Source organism: Chanodichthys erythropterus, chromosome 10 (genome assembly GCF_024489055.1).
Source record: "Chanodichthys erythropterus isolate Z2021 chromosome 10, ASM2448905v1, whole genome shotgun sequence".
Lineage (NCBI taxonomy): Eukaryota > Metazoa > Chordata > Actinopteri > Cypriniformes > Xenocyprididae > Chanodichthys > Chanodichthys erythropterus.
In genome coordinates, this window is record NC_090230.1 from 20,235,001 (window position 1) to 20,256,720 (window position 21,720).

The 21,720-nt window shown below is 36.5% G+C and overlaps 1 protein-coding gene across 2 annotated transcripts in view; it reads left to right on the forward strand.

Annotated features, from left to right (window-relative positions):
• The window catches only part of stab1 (stabilin 1), a 46,641-nt gene that overhangs the window by 10,954 nt on the left and 13,967 nt on the right, over positions 1–21,720 (forward strand). For both annotated transcript variants that reach the window (XM_067396459.1, XM_067396460.1), the window contains exons 13-55: positions 2,253–2,390; positions 2,505–2,576; positions 2,663–2,776; positions 2,922–2,975; positions 3,789–3,869; positions 4,040–4,198; positions 5,470–5,532; positions 5,739–5,837; positions 5,948–6,034; positions 6,120–6,231; positions 6,385–6,571; positions 7,208–7,301; positions 7,851–8,006; positions 9,219–9,314; positions 9,414–9,509; positions 9,647–9,694; positions 9,812–9,939; positions 10,035–10,143; positions 10,242–10,319; positions 10,994–11,095; positions 11,205–11,309; positions 11,387–11,521; positions 12,716–12,844; positions 12,926–12,979; positions 13,079–13,192; positions 14,144–14,339; positions 14,429–14,524; positions 14,618–14,663; positions 14,747–14,826; positions 14,940–15,065; positions 15,416–15,489; positions 15,579–15,650; positions 15,736–15,855; positions 15,959–16,006; positions 16,104–16,184; positions 16,530–16,685; positions 17,130–17,261; positions 17,359–17,418; positions 17,499–17,675; positions 17,822–17,908; positions 18,453–18,599; positions 19,796–19,852; positions 21,482–21,668. In XM_067396459.1, the coding sequence (XP_067252560.1) occupies positions 2,253–2,390; positions 2,505–2,576; positions 2,663–2,776; positions 2,922–2,975; positions 3,789–3,869; positions 4,040–4,198; positions 5,470–5,532; positions 5,739–5,837; positions 5,948–6,034; positions 6,120–6,231; positions 6,385–6,571; positions 7,208–7,301; positions 7,851–8,006; positions 9,219–9,314; positions 9,414–9,509; positions 9,647–9,694; positions 9,812–9,939; positions 10,035–10,143; positions 10,242–10,319; positions 10,994–11,095; positions 11,205–11,309; positions 11,387–11,521; positions 12,716–12,844; positions 12,926–12,979; positions 13,079–13,192; positions 14,144–14,339; positions 14,429–14,524; positions 14,618–14,663; positions 14,747–14,826; positions 14,940–15,065; positions 15,416–15,489; positions 15,579–15,650; positions 15,736–15,855; positions 15,959–16,006; positions 16,104–16,184; positions 16,530–16,685; positions 17,130–17,261; positions 17,359–17,418; positions 17,499–17,675; positions 17,822–17,908; positions 18,453–18,599; positions 19,796–19,852; positions 21,482–21,668 (4,552 nt within the window). The remainder of the gene's footprint in view (positions 1–2,252; positions 2,391–2,504; positions 2,577–2,662; positions 2,777–2,921; positions 2,976–3,788; positions 3,870–4,039; positions 4,199–5,469; positions 5,533–5,738; positions 5,838–5,947; positions 6,035–6,119; positions 6,232–6,384; positions 6,572–7,207; positions 7,302–7,850; positions 8,007–9,218; positions 9,315–9,413; positions 9,510–9,646; positions 9,695–9,811; positions 9,940–10,034; positions 10,144–10,241; positions 10,320–10,993; positions 11,096–11,204; positions 11,310–11,386; positions 11,522–12,715; positions 12,845–12,925; positions 12,980–13,078; positions 13,193–14,143; positions 14,340–14,428; positions 14,525–14,617; positions 14,664–14,746; positions 14,827–14,939; positions 15,066–15,415; positions 15,490–15,578; positions 15,651–15,735; positions 15,856–15,958; positions 16,007–16,103; positions 16,185–16,529; positions 16,686–17,129; positions 17,262–17,358; positions 17,419–17,498; positions 17,676–17,821; positions 17,909–18,452; positions 18,600–19,795; positions 19,853–21,481; positions 21,669–21,720) is intronic.

The following is a 21,720-nucleotide window of genomic DNA, read 5'->3' on the forward strand; positions in this document are numbered from 1 at the left end:
CTGCTAATGCTATAAATTATGTAGGGAGCCCTAACTTGAAAGAAGCCCAAACTATTAGCCTAAATTCAATTGCTTTTTATTTTTAGATAAAATAATCAACACTCAAATAACAAATTGTATGCAAACCTGTAAGCTGCACCTAAGGCAGTTTTTGCATTAACTTCTAAATGTTTTTACTCCAATTCGTTGTTGAAATATAATCATTTCTACACAGTGGCTGTTATTTTAACATCAGATTAATTTAAACATACATTAAATAGCCTAATCAGGATATCACTAAAAGATTAAGTAAAATAATGAATATATTGGCTAATACAGTGCATATATTAAGCGAAAGAGTTCATTTCTCTAGTGAACTAACAAGCTGAATGGCTTTTCTGAGGTAAATGCATCATGACATATTGTTGAATACGGACGCTTTCATTGATGTCTTTCCACCGTTGAAACACTGAATGAGCGATTACATGAGATATGACCGTTTCAGTAAGTTGTACTGAATCTTGCAACATACCTTCAGATGTTCTTTCATGTTTATTCTGTAACTAGTATTAAGGAGGAAGAGATGAACACATTCACTTGCGCTCCGTGCTCGCGCTGCCGGTTGAACTGAGGCGCCTGTACAGTGATCTGTCACCCCACATCAAAGCACGTCAAAATGGCATTTTCTGTTTAAACTTCATGATTTCGTGGACAGAATTTGAAGGATGACACTTTGTTTCTTATCGAAAGTAACAAAACGCAGAGCTTATTGCGGTTATTGGTGGTGAATATTGGTTGCAATGTAATGCTTCGGTACACACGTGCACCGTACCGAAAGCCCTGTACCGAAACGGTTCGGTACAAATACGTGTACCGTTACACCCCTACTATCTATCTATCTATCTATCTATCTATCTATCTATCTATCTATCTATCTATCTATCTATCTATCTATCTATCTATCTATCTATCTATCTATCTATCTATCTATCTATCTATCTATCTATCTATCTGTCTGTCTGTCTGTCTGTCTGTCTGTCTGTCTGTCTGTCTGTCTGTGTCTGTCTGTTTGTCTATCTATCTGTCTGTCTGTCTGTCTATCTGTCTGTTTATCTGTCTGTTTATCTGTCTGTTTATCTGTCTGTTTATCTGTCTGTCTGTCTATCTATCTGTCTGTCTGTCTGTGTCTGTCTGTTTGTCTGTCTATCTGTCTGTCTGTCTGTCTGTCTATCTATCTATCTGTCTGTCTGTCTGTCTGTCTGTGTCTGTCTGTCTATCTGTCTGTCTGTGTCTGTCTATCTGTCTGTCTGTCTATTTATCTATCTATCTATCTATCTATCTATCTATCTATCTATCTATCTATCTATCTATCTATCTGTCTGTCTGTCTGTCTGTCTGTCTGTCTGTCTGTCTGTCTATCTATCTATCTATCTATCTATCTATCTATCTATCTATCTATCTATCTATCTGTCTGTCTGTCTGTCTGTCTGTCTGTCTGTCTGTCTGTCTGTCTGTCTGTCTGTCTGTCTGTCTGTCTGTCTGTCTGTCTGTCTGTCTGTCTGTCTGTCTGTCTGTCTGTCTGTCTGTCTGTCTGTCTGTCTGTCTGTCTGTCTTTGTTTCTATCGATTGATCGGTCTGTCTGTCTGTCTTTCTATCGATCGATTGGTCTGTCTGTCTTTCTATCGATCGGTTTGTCTATCTATCTATCTGTCTGTCTGTCTGTCTGTCTAGCTATCTATCTGTCTGTCTGTCTATCTATCTGTCTGTCTTTCTATCGATCGGTTTGTCTATCTGTCTGTCTATCTTTCTGTCTTTCTAGCTATCTGTCTGTCTGTCTGTCTGTCTGTCTTTCTATCGATCGATTGATCTGTCTATCTATCTATCTATCTATCTATCTATCTATCTATCTATCTATCTATCTATCTATCTATCTATCTATCTATCTATCTATCTATCTATCTATCTATCTGTCTGTCTGTCTGTCTGTCTGTCTGTCTGTCTATCTGTCTAGCTATCTTTCTATCGATTGATTGATTGATCGGTCTATCTATCTGTCTGTCTCTATCAATCTACCTGTCTGTCTATCTATCGGTCTATCTATCGGTCTATCTATCGGTCTATCTATCTATCTATCTATCTATCTATCTATCTATCTATCTATCTATCTATCTATCTATCTATCTATCTATCTATCTATCTATCTATCTATCTATCTATCTATCTATCTATCTATCTATCTATCTCTGTCCATTGATTTTTGCTTGTGTCTGTAGCACTTCATCCTGATGAGGGATCCAGACGTATTGTTTACTATACTTGAGAGCGACTACCCAGCATCCAACGGAATAATTCATATTATTGACAAGCCCTTTACTCTTACTCATATCGAATCTTCAAAAAACAACATGGAGGTAAAGCCACAACCGACTATTTCTCAACCGACTGATCTAGTGATATCTGATGAATGATACACAGCACCAACAGCAACACTCTCTAATATAGATGTTTTTTCCTGCAACCTCAAGTTATCCTCCAAGACCATCGGGGAGATCTTCAGAGAGGATGAAAGGTTCAATCGATTCCTGTCTCTGGTTGATGTGAGTGATCTCATATTGTGCTTGTTTTCTGCATTTCTCTACTGAACCCAAGCATTCAAAATATTTTGTCTCTATTTCTGCTGCAGAATTGTGGAGCCCTGTTACCCGTCAGAGGTTCAGGTCCTCTTACAGTGCTTGTTCCAACCAACAAAGCCATAGACAAATTCAGAGATGGAAGTCTTATGTACATGCTGAATGATGTAAGTCAATATGTGCTTTCTTTTCAGTTTATACAAATGATTTGGATCCCATTTTTACTGTATTTTTATTGTATTAATCAAATCCATAGGATATTCATTTATTTGTTCATAACATACACTGATTTTTCATCTCTTTGTTATAAAGGCCAAACCAAAGCTTCAGACGCTTCTGAAACACCATATGTTCTCCCTGGCTTCTGTGAGTATCTCTTTGACCTCATTCATTTGACATTAAAATGAGGCATTGATGTACATCACTTTGGAGAACACATGAAATGGATTGACAAATGCATTTGAAATGTGAAATTAGGGAAGCACATATTAGCTTTTTAAAATTTTTTATAGCGTTTAGCTTGTCAGGGCCTTTAAAACCATGATTTGCTTCATGCTAATGCTAGTTGTTTGCAAGTTATATTAGCAAATTTTAGAAAGTATTTAATTGGACAAAAATGTGTCTACCCCTATGCAGGAGATGTTTTCCATGTACTTTTAGGTCATATATAGATGTTAAACTTGTGAAGCTCTTGCGAGATTAGCATTTGCTGCCTCCAAGGTTAAGCGTAGGGTTGCTTTGAGACTCAAAATAAACACTATGTACAGATGGTCTGTTAAATTTTTGGCAGAACAGGGGGTTACCATTTAGACAGCCATACTTTTGGACCATTTTACAACTGCTAAAATGTTCATGTCAATTTAAGTACACTATTTGTCAATGTCAGTACACTAGCGTATAGATAGCCTCAAAGCTAACAGACATGAACTAAAATCTGAAATCTCCAATTTTGATTTTATGGCGTCTTTAAACTAGTTAGTAAGTGTAGTATTTAGTTGAATATTTGGGTCAGTGATTTAAAAATAATACTAAATGTAATGTTTTAGGTTTTAAAATAGCCTTAAATATGTCAAGTTATTCATTCTAAAAAAACCTCTAGCTATGAAACTGTAATTTTTGGGCATTTGATGTATGTTATGTAATGTATAACATATATCCCATCATATATCTTTTACTTAGGTCACTGTGGACCAGCTCGCCAGCATGTTTGAGATTACGACCATGGCCAATGAGATCTTAAGGATCAACGCCTCTGAGGATGTAAGTGACTGTCCTTTATTGATTGCGTTGACTGTAACTCCTGATGGAAATGAGACATTTTTATGAAATTTGGGACAAATGTGTTGGGCCTCATTCTGTATACAATAAAAAATGGGGTGACTTAATGGCAGTAAATATATAATTAATACATCCTCTCAATCAATCCATAGGGAAGAGTCTTTCTGGGTGATAAGGGAATACTTCTCGAGACGAAAGACATTGTCGCGTCTAATGGAATCATTCACCTGATCGATGGAGTTCTTGTACCTTCCTCCATAGTTCCCATAATGCCTCATCGTTGTGACATTATTGGGAGCAGGATCTCGTTTGTAGGTGCCTTTTTTATATATTTTTTTGTGTGTGTGTGACCACATAATTCTTCTGTGGCCAGAAAAACAAATGATCTTATCTAGAACAAAGCACTAAACATTAAGTAAAATTAAAGGGTTAGTTCACCCAAAAATGAAAATTCCATAAGACCTTCGATCTAATCATAAGATATTCAGAACACAAATTAAGATATTTTTGATGAAATCTGATGGCTCAGTGAGGCCTCCATTGACAGCAAGTTAATTAACACTTTCAAACGCCCAGAAAGGTACTAAAGCTATATTTAAAATAGTTGATGTGACTACAGTGGTTCAACCTTAATGTTATGAGGCGACAAGGATACTTTTTGTGCACAAAAAAAACACAAAAATAGCGACTATATTCAACAATATCTAGTGATGAGTAATTTCAAAACACTGCTTCATGAAGCTTCAAAGCTTTACGAATCATGTGTCAAATTGTCAGTCACGTGAACTATTGAAATTTCGAAACACTAATGACGCAACAAAGCCTTGTTTACTGAAATCATGTTCAGACTTTGGCAGTTTGATTCAACCACTGATTCAAAACAAAAGATTCGTAAAGCTTCATGAAGCAGTGTTCTGAAATCGCCCATCACTAGATATCATTAAATAAAGTTGTTATTTTGTTTTTTTGGCACACAAAAAGTATTCTCATCGCTTCATAACATTAAGGTTCAACGACTGTAGCCACATGAACTGTTTTAAATATGTTTTTAGTAGCTTTCTGGCCGCTTGAAAGTGTGAATTAACTTGCTCCCAATGTAGGCCTCACTGAGCCATCGGATTTTATCAAAAATATAAAAATTGTGTTCCAAAGATAAACAAAGGTCTTACGGGTGTGGAACGACATGAGGATGAGTAATTAATGACAGAATTTTCATTTTTGGGTGAACTAACCCTTTAAGTGAAGTAAATAAAATCATAGGCTATTATAGTCATCCTACATTATAATTCTTGTTTCAGCATAAATCGATCACAATATTTAATCTTCAACTTTAATAGGCAAACATAGTTTGTTTAAACAAATAACATTTTATTTGAACAATAATAATTTTAAATGCTCTTCCCAGTGTACTTACGTGGCCAAGATTCCAAATGGAATTGCAAAAACACTGATATTATTTAAAAAATAAATTATTTATTAAAATTAACAAATTATTTAACAAATTTATTATGGTAAATAAAACCAAAATCTGTCCAACAAGATTTTCTATGAATTCTCTTCAAAATTTTGCTTCTCTCCATAGGGTTCCTGTGTCCGATGTAGTCATCTCCATGAGACACAGTGTCCACCTGGAAGTGTTGAGCTGGTATTTGGTGTTTTCACTCATTTATGAACCATATCAGACATCTATAATCAATATGTAATTATTAAAAGACATTTTAAATAAATGTGTTTTCAACATTGCATTTACAAATAAAGAAAATCGAAACATGAGCACCATTGACAACAGTGTTGACCATAATTTATTCCAGCGAACTATGCATTTGGCCATTTTTATTTCTCGTTTGATAGACAGGTCATTTTAGTGGCTGCGAGCCACTTCTTGTTCGCCCATGGCCGTACTCGTTCTTCGAGGAAGGCTGTGCCAAATACTGCAACATTACTCAGATGGTATGATAATAAGGTCTCAGATCCCATAATGTTTCAAATGCATTCATCTTTAAATATTCTGAATTATTTACATTGAGTAACCTGTGAGATGTTTGCCATCGTGTTTGCAGACGCCGGAGTGTTGCAGTGGTTTCTATGGGCCGGACTGTAAGCCTTGCATTGGAGGTTTCCAGCACCCATGTTATGATAAAGGGACTGTAAGTATGTTAGTATGAACTCACTATGAAGGTGAATTCGGCTGAAGAAAGTGCTGGTGTTTATTTGCCATGTCTCCATCTGTAGTGTTTTGACGGCATCAGTGGAAATGGCTCCTGTAAGTGTGAACCAGCATTTAAGGGTGTAGGATGTCACCTCTGCTCAGATCCCAACAAACATGGAGAGAACTGTGATGAAGGTGAAATTATATACCTTTATATATGTTTTTCTTTACCAGTTTATCTTTTCAAAGTACCTCCTTCTGTCTCTTTGTCCAAATCATGACCCGCTGCTGATACAGTATTAGCGGTCTTGACCTTCTCCTCTCCTTGCGTTCTGTTTGGTCCTGTAGATTGCCACTGTGTCCATGGCACCTGTGATAACAGGCCTGGCAGTATGGGGCTGTGTAGGAAAGGAACTTGTCTGAAGGGGTTTTCTGGGGACCTTTGTGACCAGACCGCCACCCCCTGCAATTCAGACGGCGTCCTTGAGCACTGCCATATTCACGCCATATGTGTCCAAAACAATGGACAAAACATGTACGTGTCACTTGAGCATGATGTTTAGATCATTATAGGCTGCACACAGGTATTTTATTTTATTTTAGATAAGAGTTTTGGAAAATATTTGCCATTTTTTTACTCTGCAGTGCACATTTATATACTATTTATGTAATAAATATTAATTTATATAATAAAAGTAGTATTTTATTTATTTTAGAGTCAGGTTTTTACTTTACTTTTATTACAGCCAGAGTTATATATGGCAGTTTTTTTAACAACCCAATACTTTATACTGCAATGGCCATTGTTTTTTATTAAATTATTTTTGACAATATTTTTTGGCATTTTTTGGCCATTGACATTTTTTAACAACCAAAAACCTTTAAGGTTTTATTTTATTTTATTTTATTTTATTTTATTTTATTTTATTTTATTTTATTTTATTTTATTTTATTTTATTTTATTTTATTTTATTTTATTTTATTTTATTTTATTTTATTTATAACATTTTTGGATTTTTTTTTACAACCCAATACTTTTTATTCTGCAGTGCCCATTGAAGCAAGCATCTTAGCAATGGCAGTGTATTTGTGTTTAACTGTTGTTGTTCTGACTTGTTTAATCGTCATCCCTCTTTGGTGTGTTTTTGATCTATTGTACATTGTGCTGTAGGTGTGTTTGTCTGCCTGGATACGATGGAGACGGTTACTCCTGCACTGAAATCAATCTCTGCCTCCAGCCTCAGAGAGGAGGCTGTGATGCCAATGTGAGACAGATGTATTTCTCCTTTCCAGCAGTGTGCCTTTAGCCCTCAGATGTAGAACAAATCTAAAGTGATGTCTGCCCCGTTTTTACTAGTGCATCAGAATTCAGAAGTTGCAGTGATTTAAAGTCGCTTTTTGATTCAAACTGACACATTAAAATGATTTCCAGCATTGGCCAGGGTTGAAATTTTGCACCTACATTGAAGTTACTTAAGGAGGCAATATGTTTTAATAAAAAAATTTTAAAAAGATAAAAAAAAAAAACCCTATTAAGATGAGACTGGACTAGGTCTGTCTGCAACTCATAGAAACCCATTCCTGCTATCTATAAGAAAAAAACATGCATCGTAATTATGACACACAAAGTCAAAACTGATATGAAGCAGAAGGTTAAGAAATGCTATGAAAACCAGCAGAAATAGTATGAAAGTCAACTTTTGTATTCTTTATTACATGACATGCTGCTGAATCATGCAATATGACAATGTTCAGTTATTTAAGTCAGTTTTGATTTCATGTTGATCCTGACTCAGGTTTTTTGTGTTTAATAGGCCATGTGTAGTTACGATGCGGGAAAGGTGAACTGTGTTTGTATGGAAGGATGGACCGGTGATGGAAGTTTGTGTGTGGAGATCAATAACTGCCTGCTGGAGAGTCGTGGTGGATGTCATGAAAATGCAGAGTGCACCCCCACCGCACCAGGACAGGTAATGATCCCGATACCATAGCCTGGATTAGTAAATAACCTGTGAGGATACAGTTAACACAAAAATCACAAAAAAATATCTCTTTAAAGGCACAATATGTACATTTTCACCACTAGAGGTCGCTTATTCAAAACAAAGGCATAGCTTGATGATGTCTTGATTTCGCTGAATCATGGGAGGTGTTGTCTACAGGTCTATAGCCGGTGGAAAAGAATCGGAATGGGACTCAATTATTAACGTTACTGTAGTATGATGCAAAGCATGGTAAAACATGGTTCTCGCAGTAAATCAAGAAAGCAAGATTTAAACAATAAGACTTACTGTGTTGAGCTATATAACATGATTAGTTTTCTTTTGATGAATGCATCCAAACAGTTGCTCACCTGTTTAGTAAAACACATAATGTATTAAAGCGTCTTTGGTGTTTCCATGGTTTCTACAAAATAAAAACGGAAACCGAGGGTAACACAGGTATGTCATTTATCGGCGACGCACAGACATGGTCTGTGTCCTGGTTAAAATTGCTTATTTCTCTGGATTTAAACATTCTTGGAAAAATTTTGGATAATTTAAGTACACAAGTCAACAAAATATATAACATTGATCTAGTGGTTTTTGGGATATTTTTATCCAAAAATCTTACATATTGTGCCTTTAATATCTCAATTGTCTCTCCTTGACAGCATTGAGATTAAATTCAGCTCTTATTGAAAGTCTTTTGCATCTCTAGTCCTTAAATTATGTTCAAGGTCAATTTGACCCAAACACATTTTTGAGTTGTTAGAAATGCAGCATGCCAGCAAAATTTCGACAGTCTGAGGTGGTGTGGAATGTGTGTACTACATTTCTATTACGATTGCAAGGTTAGCGGGTCAATTTGACCTGCAAGTTTACTTTTTTGTGATGTGTGAGAGGTATTGATGTTAAAATGTTACTATTTTTACCTCATTTTAATTTTTTTTGTTTTTTGTTTTGTTTTTCATAGTGTAATTTTTGGTTAATTGTTTTCAGTTCACTTAGGGACAATTTGACCTGGAACATAACGATCCTACCCAGAACTTTAATGTACTGCAAGGGCTAGACATCTCAACAGTGTCTCAAATACCAAAGTCTGCAATCAAGTCAGAGATCTCAATATGAACTGAGCTATGAAAGAAAAACAACCATTGCACACCAAGAACTGAGTTTTGTTCAACTTATTTTTCTGTTCAGAATGAATGCAGCTGCAAGAAAGGCTACATGGGAGATGGCATCGTTTGCGAAATTGTCAACCCCTGTTTGTCAGATAAAGGAGGCTGCCATTCTCTGGTCAGTATTTCATGCTTGTAGAGTTATGTACAACATAATAACCTGTCAAAATGCGGGATTCTGGTGAAATTAAACATAACTGTTTGATAATGTTTCCAGGCCACATGTAAATTGAAGAGCCCTGGAATACGTGAATGCACGTGCCCAAGTGAATACGAAGGTGACGGCCTCACGTGTTATGGAAACATGCTTATGGCAAGATGACGCATGGACACTTGCACCTTACACATATACAATAGATTTGTTCCTAAAAACTGATTTGGATCAAAGTCCGATTTTAAAATATAAATGTGTTAAGTTATTCATTTTTTTATTAATGTTTTTATTTTCAGGAGCTAGATGGAAATTCAGTGTTTTATAATTTCAATCGGTTCCTTCAAGTAAGTACATCTTTACCTGAGTAAATGTCAAAAATTTTATAGTGACATAATTGATAGAAAAAAAGGAATATTTATTACACAAATATTACTCTACAACATTTCTGTGTTCATCTGCAGAGGCACAAAGTGATTGAGAGCGACAGCAGAGTCACGGCTTTAGTTCCATCTAAAGCTGCTTTCAAAAACCTCAGTGATTCAGACGAGTCTTTTTGGATGGATTATTACAGGCTGCCTCACCTTCTACAGTATGTGTTTGGATCGACATTGAGAACTGATTTCTGAGGTTTGCAAAAGAGAATAAATGCCATGAGATAATTTTCTGTGTGCGATTTCTGTCTAGGGTTCATTTTTTAGAGGGGATCTACACCACTGAAGACTTACAGCAGCAAGTTGGTAAAACAGTCCAGACTATAGGAAAGACTAAATGGGAGGTCCAAAGCAACGGCAGGGTAACTGTTGCACAAACCCCACCCCTTTGATTAATTACAGACTTAAATTGGTCATCTTGCACTGCTGTGATGTGACCTGTTCACCCTTGTGTCCCTAGGAGCTCATGATCGGCAATGCTACTATTCTTGTTCCAGACCTCAAGGCAATAAATGGGTGCATTCACATTATTGACACGGTAATTAAACTTTGTAAAGATTGTGTTTGTTTTTTAAAGTACCAAACCAAAAATATTAAATATTTAGTGCATCCCACACTATGTGTGCTACAAATTTACAATAAGCAAAAAAGGGATTTCCCATGGACTTACATGGAAGGAGGGACCCAAGACAAATCTGGAGACCAGAATAACAGCTTAGCAACACCCTAGTAACCACTCAAAACATATTCATAGCAATGCCTTAAATGCATAGAAAACCAGTAGTAACACCCTAGCAACTTCCCAAAACTTTGCAGCAATAACAAGGCAATGCCCTAAACAAACTTAGTATACCTTATCGATTGCATAGCAACACCCTAGCAAAAACATGGCAATGTTCTAAACACACTTAGAACTAAAAACATGTAGAACACATTAGTAACTGCAAAGTAATGCTCTAGCAACTACCCAAAACAACCTAGCAACAGCATAGCAATTCTGTAAACATACTCAGAACACTATAGCAACTGCATTGCAATGTCCTAACAGCTACCCGAAATGCCCTAACATCAACATAACAACGCTAAAACACACTTAGAACACCTTAGCAATTGCATAACAACAGCCTAGCAACAAAATCAACTGTATAGCAATGCCCATGCAACCACTCAAAGCACCCTAGCAACAACATAGCAAATCTGTTTTTCTCGCAGGTTCTTCGACCCGCTTTATCTGATATACCTCCACCACCTCCCACTTTGATGAAGCTCCTGAACAACACGCCAGCATTCAGCCTTTTCAGGAAGGCGGCACTGGTGTGTTTCTGCCATTCACCCAGAGATATAACTTAGTCAATATTTTCAAAAAGAGTAACTGAGTAAGTGCTGATTTTGTTACATGAGCATAGTTCTTTCTATTTTTTAGCTTTATGACTTGGAAAACAGTATCCCAACTAGAGATTACACCATTTTTGTCCCGTATGACAGTGCCGTACAGGAGTACCTAATTAAAACAAACTCTACACAACTGGTGAGTGGAACTTTTTGATACAATGTTAGATCATGTGTTGCAATCATAAAGTTGATGAAAGTGTCTCTTTTCAACAGAGTCAAGACATCGTAAAATATCATGTAATTCTAAGTGAGCAACTCTTTCCTGAACACTTGGGCGATGGACTCTTCAAAAACACGTTTTTGGGAAATGGCACTCAGATCATGTTTTATGTGGACACTGAAAATCAGGTATTGCACAAAACCAAACTCTATTCTGTACCCATATTCTGTACAGTGCTTAAATGAAAATAGTGTTGACATTAACTTTTTTGTTCACCAGCCACTGTGGCTAGTTTTCCAAAGCTACCTAATAGGGGTTGCACAGACTAGTCGACTTTAAAGCTCTGCCATGACATCAACACAACACAAAACACAACTGACTGTTTACGTAAATACTCGCCAAGACTTTTTGACATTATTTTGTGTGTATTTGGTTAAGCACAATAAACAGTGAAATAGGAACTCAATTTAGTAGTGAGAGGCCGCTTTATTTGCACGCGGTTTGGGTGTGAGCACAAACTCTGCGGGAATGAGTAAAATTATGCACAATATGCGCATCCCACTCCGAAATTCAAGCATTCATATAAATGTAATCTTTACTGTGCTACTTTGTCTGTATCTGATTTAGAACGAACAGAAATCTTTGAGAAATATAACGTCCCAAAGAAAAAGAACTGATAAGAATAAGCTGTTATGTAGGAGCAATAGCCTTGTGGGCAGCGCTGTCATATGCCATCGCTGTGCACAAGGCGACCCGCATTTGAGTATCAGGTTCAGGCTTATTTGTTCATTAATGATGCCATCAGCGACTAGTCGACGTTGACTCATCTTTAATCACATAAATGTTGACTTTAAAATTCTGAAGTCATTCAACCCCTAGTTACTAGCCACTCAGCATTTTCACTGGCCACAATTTTGATATCGATAACACGGGGAAAAACTGCCACATAGATATTTTTAATATTATCTCGTAATTTAGCAGCAGGTGTATTAGGCTGCTGTCACTTTAAGACCCAACACACTGATCCATTATACAGTTACACTTGAGTTTTCTTACTGAGCTGTTTACGTTCACTTAAAACACAACTGTGTTTACGTAAATACTCGCCAAGACTGGCATTTTGACATTATTTTGTGTGTATTTGGTTAAGCACAATAAGCAGTGAAATAGGAACTCAATTTAGTAGTGAGAGGCAGCTTTATTTGCGCGCGGTTTGGGTGTGAGCACAAACTCTGCGGGAATGAGTAAAATTATGCACAATATACACAATCCCACTCCGAAATTCAAGCCCTGTAACACTAACCAGAAATCCACCCGCAATTGGCGGGTTGGCGGGTATTGATGTCAAGCCCTGGTCATTACTAACTATTCCTAAATTCCAGACGATGGCCAATGACGTTCCTATAAATGGAAGCTTCATTGAGACGAGGCACGGCACAGTGTTCGGGATCCCACGTGTCTTAGACCTTCACAAGAACCACTGCAGTAAAGAAGTGATTTTAAAAATTTCTGTAAGTTTCTGTTGGTACTTTTGAGGTTAATCTTGAAGTGGTGTAACGAACAAAGATAAGGAATGTTTGCTTTCTTTGCAGGGCCGCTGTGGAGATTGTAATTCTGCACCAAAATGCCTCTATAACGCCAAACCTGTAAGATGGGTCCATTGTTGTTTTAGTTATGAATCATGTGATTCATAATGGTAAAATTAAGAAAACAAAGTTTATGATTTGTTCTTCTCATCTCTTTAGATACAGCCAAAGTTCCCTCAAAATATGAAGTCAAACTGTAAATACAGGACAAGAGTTGGAAAAAAGAGAACAATGGTGCCAGGCTGTCACATAGATTGTTTGAGAACAACAAAGGTACTTCATTTTCTAAGGTTAGAAGCGTACTTAAACAAGTACGCAAACTCAGATGTGACTGATTGCCCAGTGCTTTGAATGTGCACATTCTTGTTGTATGTACTTGAGGACACTTACAATGGTGCAAGTGTTAGTTCACCCAAAAATAAGAATTTGGTTCATCTTCAAAACACAAATTGAGAGATATTTAATGAAATCTGAGAGGTTTCAGTGAATAAAAGCCTAAATTTTCATTATGTAAAGCAATTGTATCTCTTCATAAGACTTGAATTAAAGTGCTTGATTCATATGAATTTGATTAACAAATGCCTTTATGACCTTTTTAGATCTTTTAAGTTTTGGTTACCTGGACTTTCAATGGAGGGACAGAAACATTGCAGGTTTCATCAAAAATGTCTTCATTTGTGTTTCAAAGATGAGTCTTATAAGTCTGACATGAGGGTGAATAAATGATGACAATATTCATTTTTGGGTGAACTATCCCTTCAAGTAAGGCTTTGCGCAAATGACACTATTAAAAAATGTGTACATTTTTACTTCCTTGTGTGTGGATGAGAATTTCATATAGGTGGTTCCAGTTATATTCATTAGATTCACTATATTTCTACTTTATTTCAAATGTAACTATAAACATGTTGATAGTCTAACTTTAACTGGCTTGCTCTTCAAGATTTACTTTAAACTGTTGCTCCGTTTTGACCATCATTGACCTGCAAGATAAAACTAACCATAGAAGATATGTTTATAATAATCTCTGCTACAGTGCCCACTTGTGGAAACAGTCAATATGCAAGCTATACTTCTGTTTGGACACATTTCTGAACAATACAATGTGTGAAATAGAGATTGCGTAGCCAGAAATGTTTGCATTTTCTGGGCCGGAGTATTGTGTACCGGTTGGGTTTAGACCTTTAAATTCAGATTCAGACCTCATGATAACTTTCTTTCCAGGACCACTCCTGCTGTTCGGGATACTTTGGTCATGATTGCTCCAAATGTCCTGGCACTGTGGATAACTGGTGCTCCAACAATGGTCAATGCCAGGACGGGCTGTTCGGCAACGGGGAGTGTCTCTGTAAAGAGGGCTTCCATGGAACAGCCTGCGAGATGTGTGAACCTGGGAGATATGGAAAAGACTGCAAGTCAGGTAACATCTAAGGGCAATTTTCTATTCTACTGTCTTTCAGGGGGCATTTTTACACAAACCCTTGTAAAACTATGATTTTCGTTTGGCAGAATGTCACTGTGCACATGGCAAATGTTTGGATGGAATGGAGGGAAATGGGCAATGCATTTGTTTCAAAGGTTGGAAGGGAGTGAATTGCTCTGTTGGTCAGTATTTAAGTCAAACTGCAACATTTTGTGTTTGATAACATATTTCTTACCTTAATGCACTTGACGTCATAAAAATTGTATAATTTGCAGCTTTAGTTGATGATGCCTGTGGTGGAGTTTGCGATGTCAATGCTAAGTAAGTTTGCAAAATACACATATTAGACACTTTATATTTTAAACACGTTAATAAGTGTTTATAGTAAAATATTTTTCTGCCAGCTGCATCTCAGGAGGTTCAGGGACTCCTCCAACTTGTTCCTGCACAGCTGGTTATAAGGGTAATGGGACGTTTTGCAAAGGTTTGTCTATGTATTTTTTGTTAAGTTTGTCATTTAAGTTTTTTTCTCAGTGACAGTAAAATCAATTTACTTTCTTCATAATTATTCCTGGTCTTATTGTGAATGCTTTACAGAAATTGACCCATGTGCCACGGACAATGGAGGATGTTCCACAAATGCAAACTGCACAAAAACATCACCCGGTGAAAGGACCTGCACATGTAAAGCCGGCTACATTGGTGATGGGGTTATGTGTCTCGGTAAAAGAGGGATTTTCCTTCATGTAATATCCATATGTGTTGCATGGATTCAATGAAATTTGTGTTTTAGATTTGACGTGTACATCAATTCATCTGTGCAACATTTTTATTTTCATGTAGCATTTAAAACTGATTCCTCTAGTGTTGTTGTTTTGTTTCTTTGGTGTTAGTTTAGTATTATTATCAGCCTTGATTATGAATTTTGTTACCATTTAATGTAAATGTGATATGTGCTTAGGGTGTGCCTCAGGGCTCTGTATTGGGTTCAGTTATCAGTTTTGCATTGTCTGTAAGCATTTACTTTTGTTATTGTAAAATACTTGTGTTATTGTTTTTTTTTTCTCCTAAAGAAATGGATGCTTGCTTAGTGGACAATGGAGGATGTGACAAAAATGCTTTATGCATGAAAGTTGGACCAAACAGGGTTTGATTAACTTTTTTTTTAGTTCATGCTTAACAAATTTTAATGTTAAGAAGGCAACATTTAGATGTTGAGCATTACATTTGTTCCAGGTTGCATGCGCATGCAAGCTTGGTTTTATTTCCCAAGGTCATAGATGTCTGGCAGTTAACCCTTGTCGGAAGGTAACAGATTTCAAAGATAGTATTATGGCAAATAATTTAAAATCTATAAGTATTTTTGTGTGGAATCATTTTTATTTTATTACAGAATAATGGCGGCTGCAGTGTTAATGCTCTTTGCAGATACATCGGTGATGGGGAACGTAATTGCACATGTTATATTGGCTACAAAGGAGACGGTTTTAAGTGTGCAGGGACTGTCAGTAGAGTCAGTATCATTTAAGCTGAATTTTAGGTTAATTATTTATGATGATTGACCAAACATGAGAAACAACAACTGCTTTTCAAATGGATCTCATCGTTTATTGCAGGAGCTTCTTCGTATGCCCGAGGCAGCATGGCTGCGAAGAAACTTTGGTGTAAGTGCGCGTTTAAAATTTGTGAGAGAATTTGCAAATTTCTTGATATATTTGAAATATATTTACAATAATAATGTGAAATATGTGTATGTTATAGGTAATGAGAGTCCGAGATTTGTACAGTCAAGGCCCTTTCACTGTGTTTGTCCCAAATGCAGATTATGTCACTAATAGTTCGGTATGCTACTCTCACACAAACTGCATCACACACAAAAACATTCTAACATTATAAGTCAGTTTATGTCCTGTGCTGAAGATTTTGCTTAACTAATCTGATGTTACCTGATATTCAAGAAGGCCTAAGGGAAGAGACTTATTTTAATATATCAGTATTGATTGGATATTAAATAGTAGCCATTATGTAATAAATTTTGTTTTTCAAAGTTGTTAAAAGTTAAATGTATGCAAGATTGCGAAGGCACTTTTCCATTGGAATAGCATATCCCATTGCACATTTTCACAAATCAAAATAGGCTTAACCTTTTTTTCTGTTGTTATTTCATATAATTTGTTGTCATGACAGATTCTGCAGGTTGAAACATGGATGAATTCAAGTCACAGTTCAGACCTGCTGCGTTACCACATTGTCAGTTGTGAAGAATTGCGTGAATCAGACCTCAAATCTGTTAAAGAAGTCATCACCAGTAGTGGATATAAATTACGCTTCAGCGTTAGAGATGTGAGTACTTGAAGTTTCAAACACATTTTATATTGTTGATATAGAATATTTATCTAAATTATGGTCAGAAATTAGCAGTGTGACCAAAATTAACAAAAATGCCTCCCAAATTCAGGATACCGGGGTGAAAAGCACAATTATTCCACCTTTGAAAAGAATAAAACATTATTAAGTATACGGTTAATGCCATGTTAGATGCTTCTGTGCCACCTTTGTAGTGTAAAGATGCCTTTTGTTGATGTTGATAAAATTTTTATTAGTAACAGCCTATTCTGAATGATTAATTGAACAAATTGAATAAATTTAATGATTTAACATATACATTTAATTAGGTCATTATAAAAATTGCCCTTACAAAAGTGAAAATGCCTCTGCAAATCAATTCCCCTTAATGGAAAAGTTCATTTCTGACCCTGATCTGAACCATCTGCTTTTGTGTCTCAGGGTGTTGTGTACATCAATGACAATACAAAGATCATCACCAGTGATATTGAGTGCTCCAACGGAGTCGTACATTTTATAGACAAGGTCCTCTTTCCATACGAACTAACGGGCAAGGCAGATATCAACACTGATGTATGTAACTCAATGAATGGATACCATTTTTTAAGCGTAAAAAAAAAAATTGATAAAAGTATCATTCCACAAAGTATAAACTCAATTTATGTTGCAGTTGAACATTACTGCAGCTGCTGAACAATATGGCTTCAAAATCTTCAGCAAGCTCCTACAGGTAATATTTATGCTGTACATTTTGATTTTTTGGTTATCAGACCAGATGCATTATTCATGCCTGTGTCTTCATCTAAACAGGATGCGGAATTGATGCATGTGGTGCAACATCAACCCTTTTACCCATTCACCATGTTCTGGCCAACGGATGATGTTTTTAACAGACTCCCTGAGGATAGAAAGACATGGTTGTACAGCGAAGACCATCGTGACAAGCTACAAGCCTACCTCAAAGCTCACATAGTCCGCGACCAGAGGGTATGAGGCTCCAATCTGAGTGAAATCAATTAAGTTATATATCAAAGTACCATGGTTGTTACCATTTGATAGCATCACTGAACCATGGTACCGCCAAAGTACTTTCTTTTAAGGGTCACAAAGCTGTTTTGGATGTATGTTTCCAGGTAGTTGCTATTGCTCTTACTGCTGAGAGAAGAATGGAGACATTGATTGGATCAGAGCTCACCTTCAGATGCAACAAAGAATTAATTGTAAGTCTTTTGATGAGGAATAATGGGCAAAGAATTCCTTATATCCTTCTTGTATGTAAAAATGTATGTTTTTTATATTGACGTTTAGGTTTATTTTTGGTCTTTTTCATTTAATAATTTTTTTTTAACAGTTATTATCTAGAATAAAAATTTTAGAAATAAATGTTTATTAAAATATTTCTAAATATTGTTTTTGTCTCTGTTTTTATGATAATTTATTTTATCTAAAAAAAATATTTTTTTCAACATTTATACTCTGGAATGAGTGATTATAGAAATAAATAATTTAATGTTTATAAATATCGATAAATATTTGTCTTTTTATAGTGAGTTTACATTTGAAATGAACATTTGTGGAACAAAATATTTATTATTATAAATATTAATACATATTTGTCTCTTTTTTTCAAACATTTAAAACTTGACATAAGCCAATTAAACTAACACATCCTGAAAAAAAGACTGAAATGTGAGATTGGAAACTACATGTGCCATGGTAAAAAGACATTGTAAATTTGCTGATGTCTCATTGACTGATTTCCAGGGTGACATCTTAATAAATGGAAACAATGCCAGAATTGTAGCGCGAAACATGCTGTTCGATTCAGGAATTGCACATGGGATTGATCAGCTTCTGGAGCCGCCGAGCATTGGCGCTCGCTGCGATGACTTCTCAAGCATTGAGATAAAGGTATAAATGTTCATGATCTTAAATGTTTAAGTGAGATTATTTACATCACCAAAAAAGGCACAAAATAAAATGTAAAGTACAAATGAAAAAAAGCACAAGTGCTCAGAAACAATCTAGTTATTTTTAGTTCAATTAAAAATAGTCAAGAGTGGTGCAACAAACTTGCTTAAAAGTGTTTTTAAAGGTGCCCTAGAATTTTTTTTTTAAAGATGTGATATAAGTTTAAGGTGTCCCCTGAATGTGTCTGTGAAGTTTCAGCTCAAAATACCCCATAGATTTTTTTTAATTCATTTTTTAACTGCATATTTTGGGGCATAATTAGAAATGAGCTGATTCAGGTGTGTGTGGCCCTTTAATTCTCGTGCTCCACGCCCCAAGAGCTCACGCTTGCCTTAAACAACATAAAAAAATATCGATCTTTACAAATATCGAATGGATCTTTACAAAGTGTTCGTCATGCAGCATGTCTAATCACGTAAGTACAGTGTTTATTTTGATGTTTACATTGATTCTGAATGCATTTGAGGCTATGTTCCGTGGCTAACAGGCTAAAGCTAACATTACACACTGTTGGAGAGATTTATAAAGAATGAAGTTGTGTTTATGAATTATACAGACTGCAAGTGTTTAAAAATGGAAAAAGCGACGGCTCTTGTCTCCGTGAATATAGTAAGAAACAATGGTAACTTTAACCACATTTAACAGTACACTAGCAACATGCTAACGAAATATTTAGAAAGACAATTTACAAATATCACTAAAATATCATGTAATCATGGATCATGTCAGTTATTATTGCTCCATCTGCCATTTTTCGCTATTGTTCTTGCTTGCTTACCTAGTCTGATGATTCAGCTGTGCAGATCCAGATGTTAATACTGGCTGCCCTTGTCTAATGCCTTGAACATGGGCTGGCATATACAAATATTGGGGTGTACATATTAATGATCCCTACTATTACATAACAGTCGGTTTTATATTCAGATTCGCCTGTTCTTTGGAGGTCTTTTAAACAAATGAGATTTATATAAGAAGGAGAAAACAATGGTGTTTGAGACTCACTGTATGTCATTTCCATGTACTGAACTCTTGTTATTCAACTTTGCCGAGGTAAATTCAATTTTTGAATCTAGGGCACCTTTAACATTAAAACACATGGGCCATTCTAACGTTATTATAACATTGTTTGTTTTCAGGGACTCTGCGGTTCTTGTGGTGTGCCACCCCGTTGTCCCCTCGGATCAGAGGATACAGTGAGTGTATCTGCGTTTGCTGATTTGTGGTTCTGCAGCGCTAAAGGATTAGTTCACTTCAGAATTAAAATTTCCTGATAATTGACTCACCCCCATGTCATCCAAGGAGTTTGTCTTTCTTTCTTCAGTCGAAAAGAAATGAAGGTTTTTGAGGAGAACATTCCAGGATTTTTCTCCATATAGTGGACTTCACTGGGGTTCAATGGATTGAAGGTCCAAAATTCAGTTTCAATGCAGCTTCAAAGGGATCTACATGATCCCAGAATATAATGATCTTGTCAAGTGAAATAATCATTTTCTAAAAAAATAAAAATGTATATACTGTTTAAGCACAAATGCTCGTCTTGCACTGCTCTGCGATGCGTCACGCATTATGTAATCACGTTGGAAAGGTCACGTGTGATGTAGACGGAAGTACCGCAGTTTGGCGAAAAAACTCCATCTCATTCTCAACTTCAGAATCATTTGACATCGTCGTTTTACCTTTTTTTTTTTTTGCTTAAGGGGGTCGCACACCAGACGCGTAGCTCGGCGCCGCGCAGCGTCGCGCCACGTCTTTAAAATTCGAACGCATTGTTTTCTATGAGAGTACGCACACCGGCGGCGACATTCGGCGCCTGTCCGCGGCGCCCAGCAACGACTCAGGAAGTTGTTTAAAATCCTGCCGCGCCACAGAGCGCCATGTACATTGTTTTACATTAAATGTATATTATATTTCTCTCAAATCGTCGTTAATGTACATGCTGACTTCACCCTGTGCTGCAAGATACATTAGTTTCACATTCTAAGTTTAACAGCTTGAATAAAGTCTAAAAATGTATAATAAACGTAGCATTTTCTTTCCTTTTTGCTTTGTTGTGCCATTTTTCCATGTACACTAACCTCAGTGCGAAATATTAAAGCATAGGCATGTAACGTTTCCTTGTTGACGTAAAACACTCCCATTGTGCAGCTCTTCTATCAGGAGTCGAGTCAAAATTGAGCTCGCGCGTATATAATGTGCGCGGCCGGTGTGCGATACCTGTGAGTTGTCAGAGACGCGACGCTGCGCGGCGCCGAGCTTCGCGTCCGGTGTGCGACCCCCTTTAGTCTTTGCACGTTCGTTTTGTAGACACTGGATCGGTCCTTCCGCCTACGTCATGTGTGACCTTTGTTACGTGATTATGAAATGCGTGGCACATTGCAGAGCAGTGCAAAACGGCATTTGTGTTTTTTTTTTTCTTTTTTTTTTTTTAGAAAATGACTAATTTTTTCACTAGATAAGACTCTTATTCCTCGGCTGAGATCATATAGAGCCCTTTGTAGCTGCACTGAAACTGCAATTTGGACCTTCAACCTGGTGAACCCCAGTGAAGTCCACTATACAGAGAAAAATCCTGGAATGTTCTCCTCAAAAACCTTAATTTCTTTTCGAGTAAAGAAAGAAAGACATAAACATCTTGGATGACATGGGGGTGATTAAATTATCAGGAAATTTTCATTCTGAAGTGAACTAATCCTTTAACAAAACATTAGGAGCCAGCACTTTATTGACTTACTTTTTGTTTTGTTTTTTCAACCAAGACAAATGTATTATACATGCTTATACAAACGTAGCATGCACTGATCCAGGATGATGTCTTCTTACAGAACAGAACTAGCATATGTAGAAGACCTTACTCACCTTACACGTACAGACGGCCCAGTTATTACGGTCTGTACTCGTACGGTTACGGATACAACTCCTACAGAGATTGGCTTGGTTGTAATCGGGTATGCACGAAAATGACGTGGGATGCCAAGTGCTGTAAAAACCACTTTGGAAGAGATTGTCAAGGTGAGAATTTAAGGCACAAAAAGCAAGAGGTTGACTGAATGTTGCATTAAAA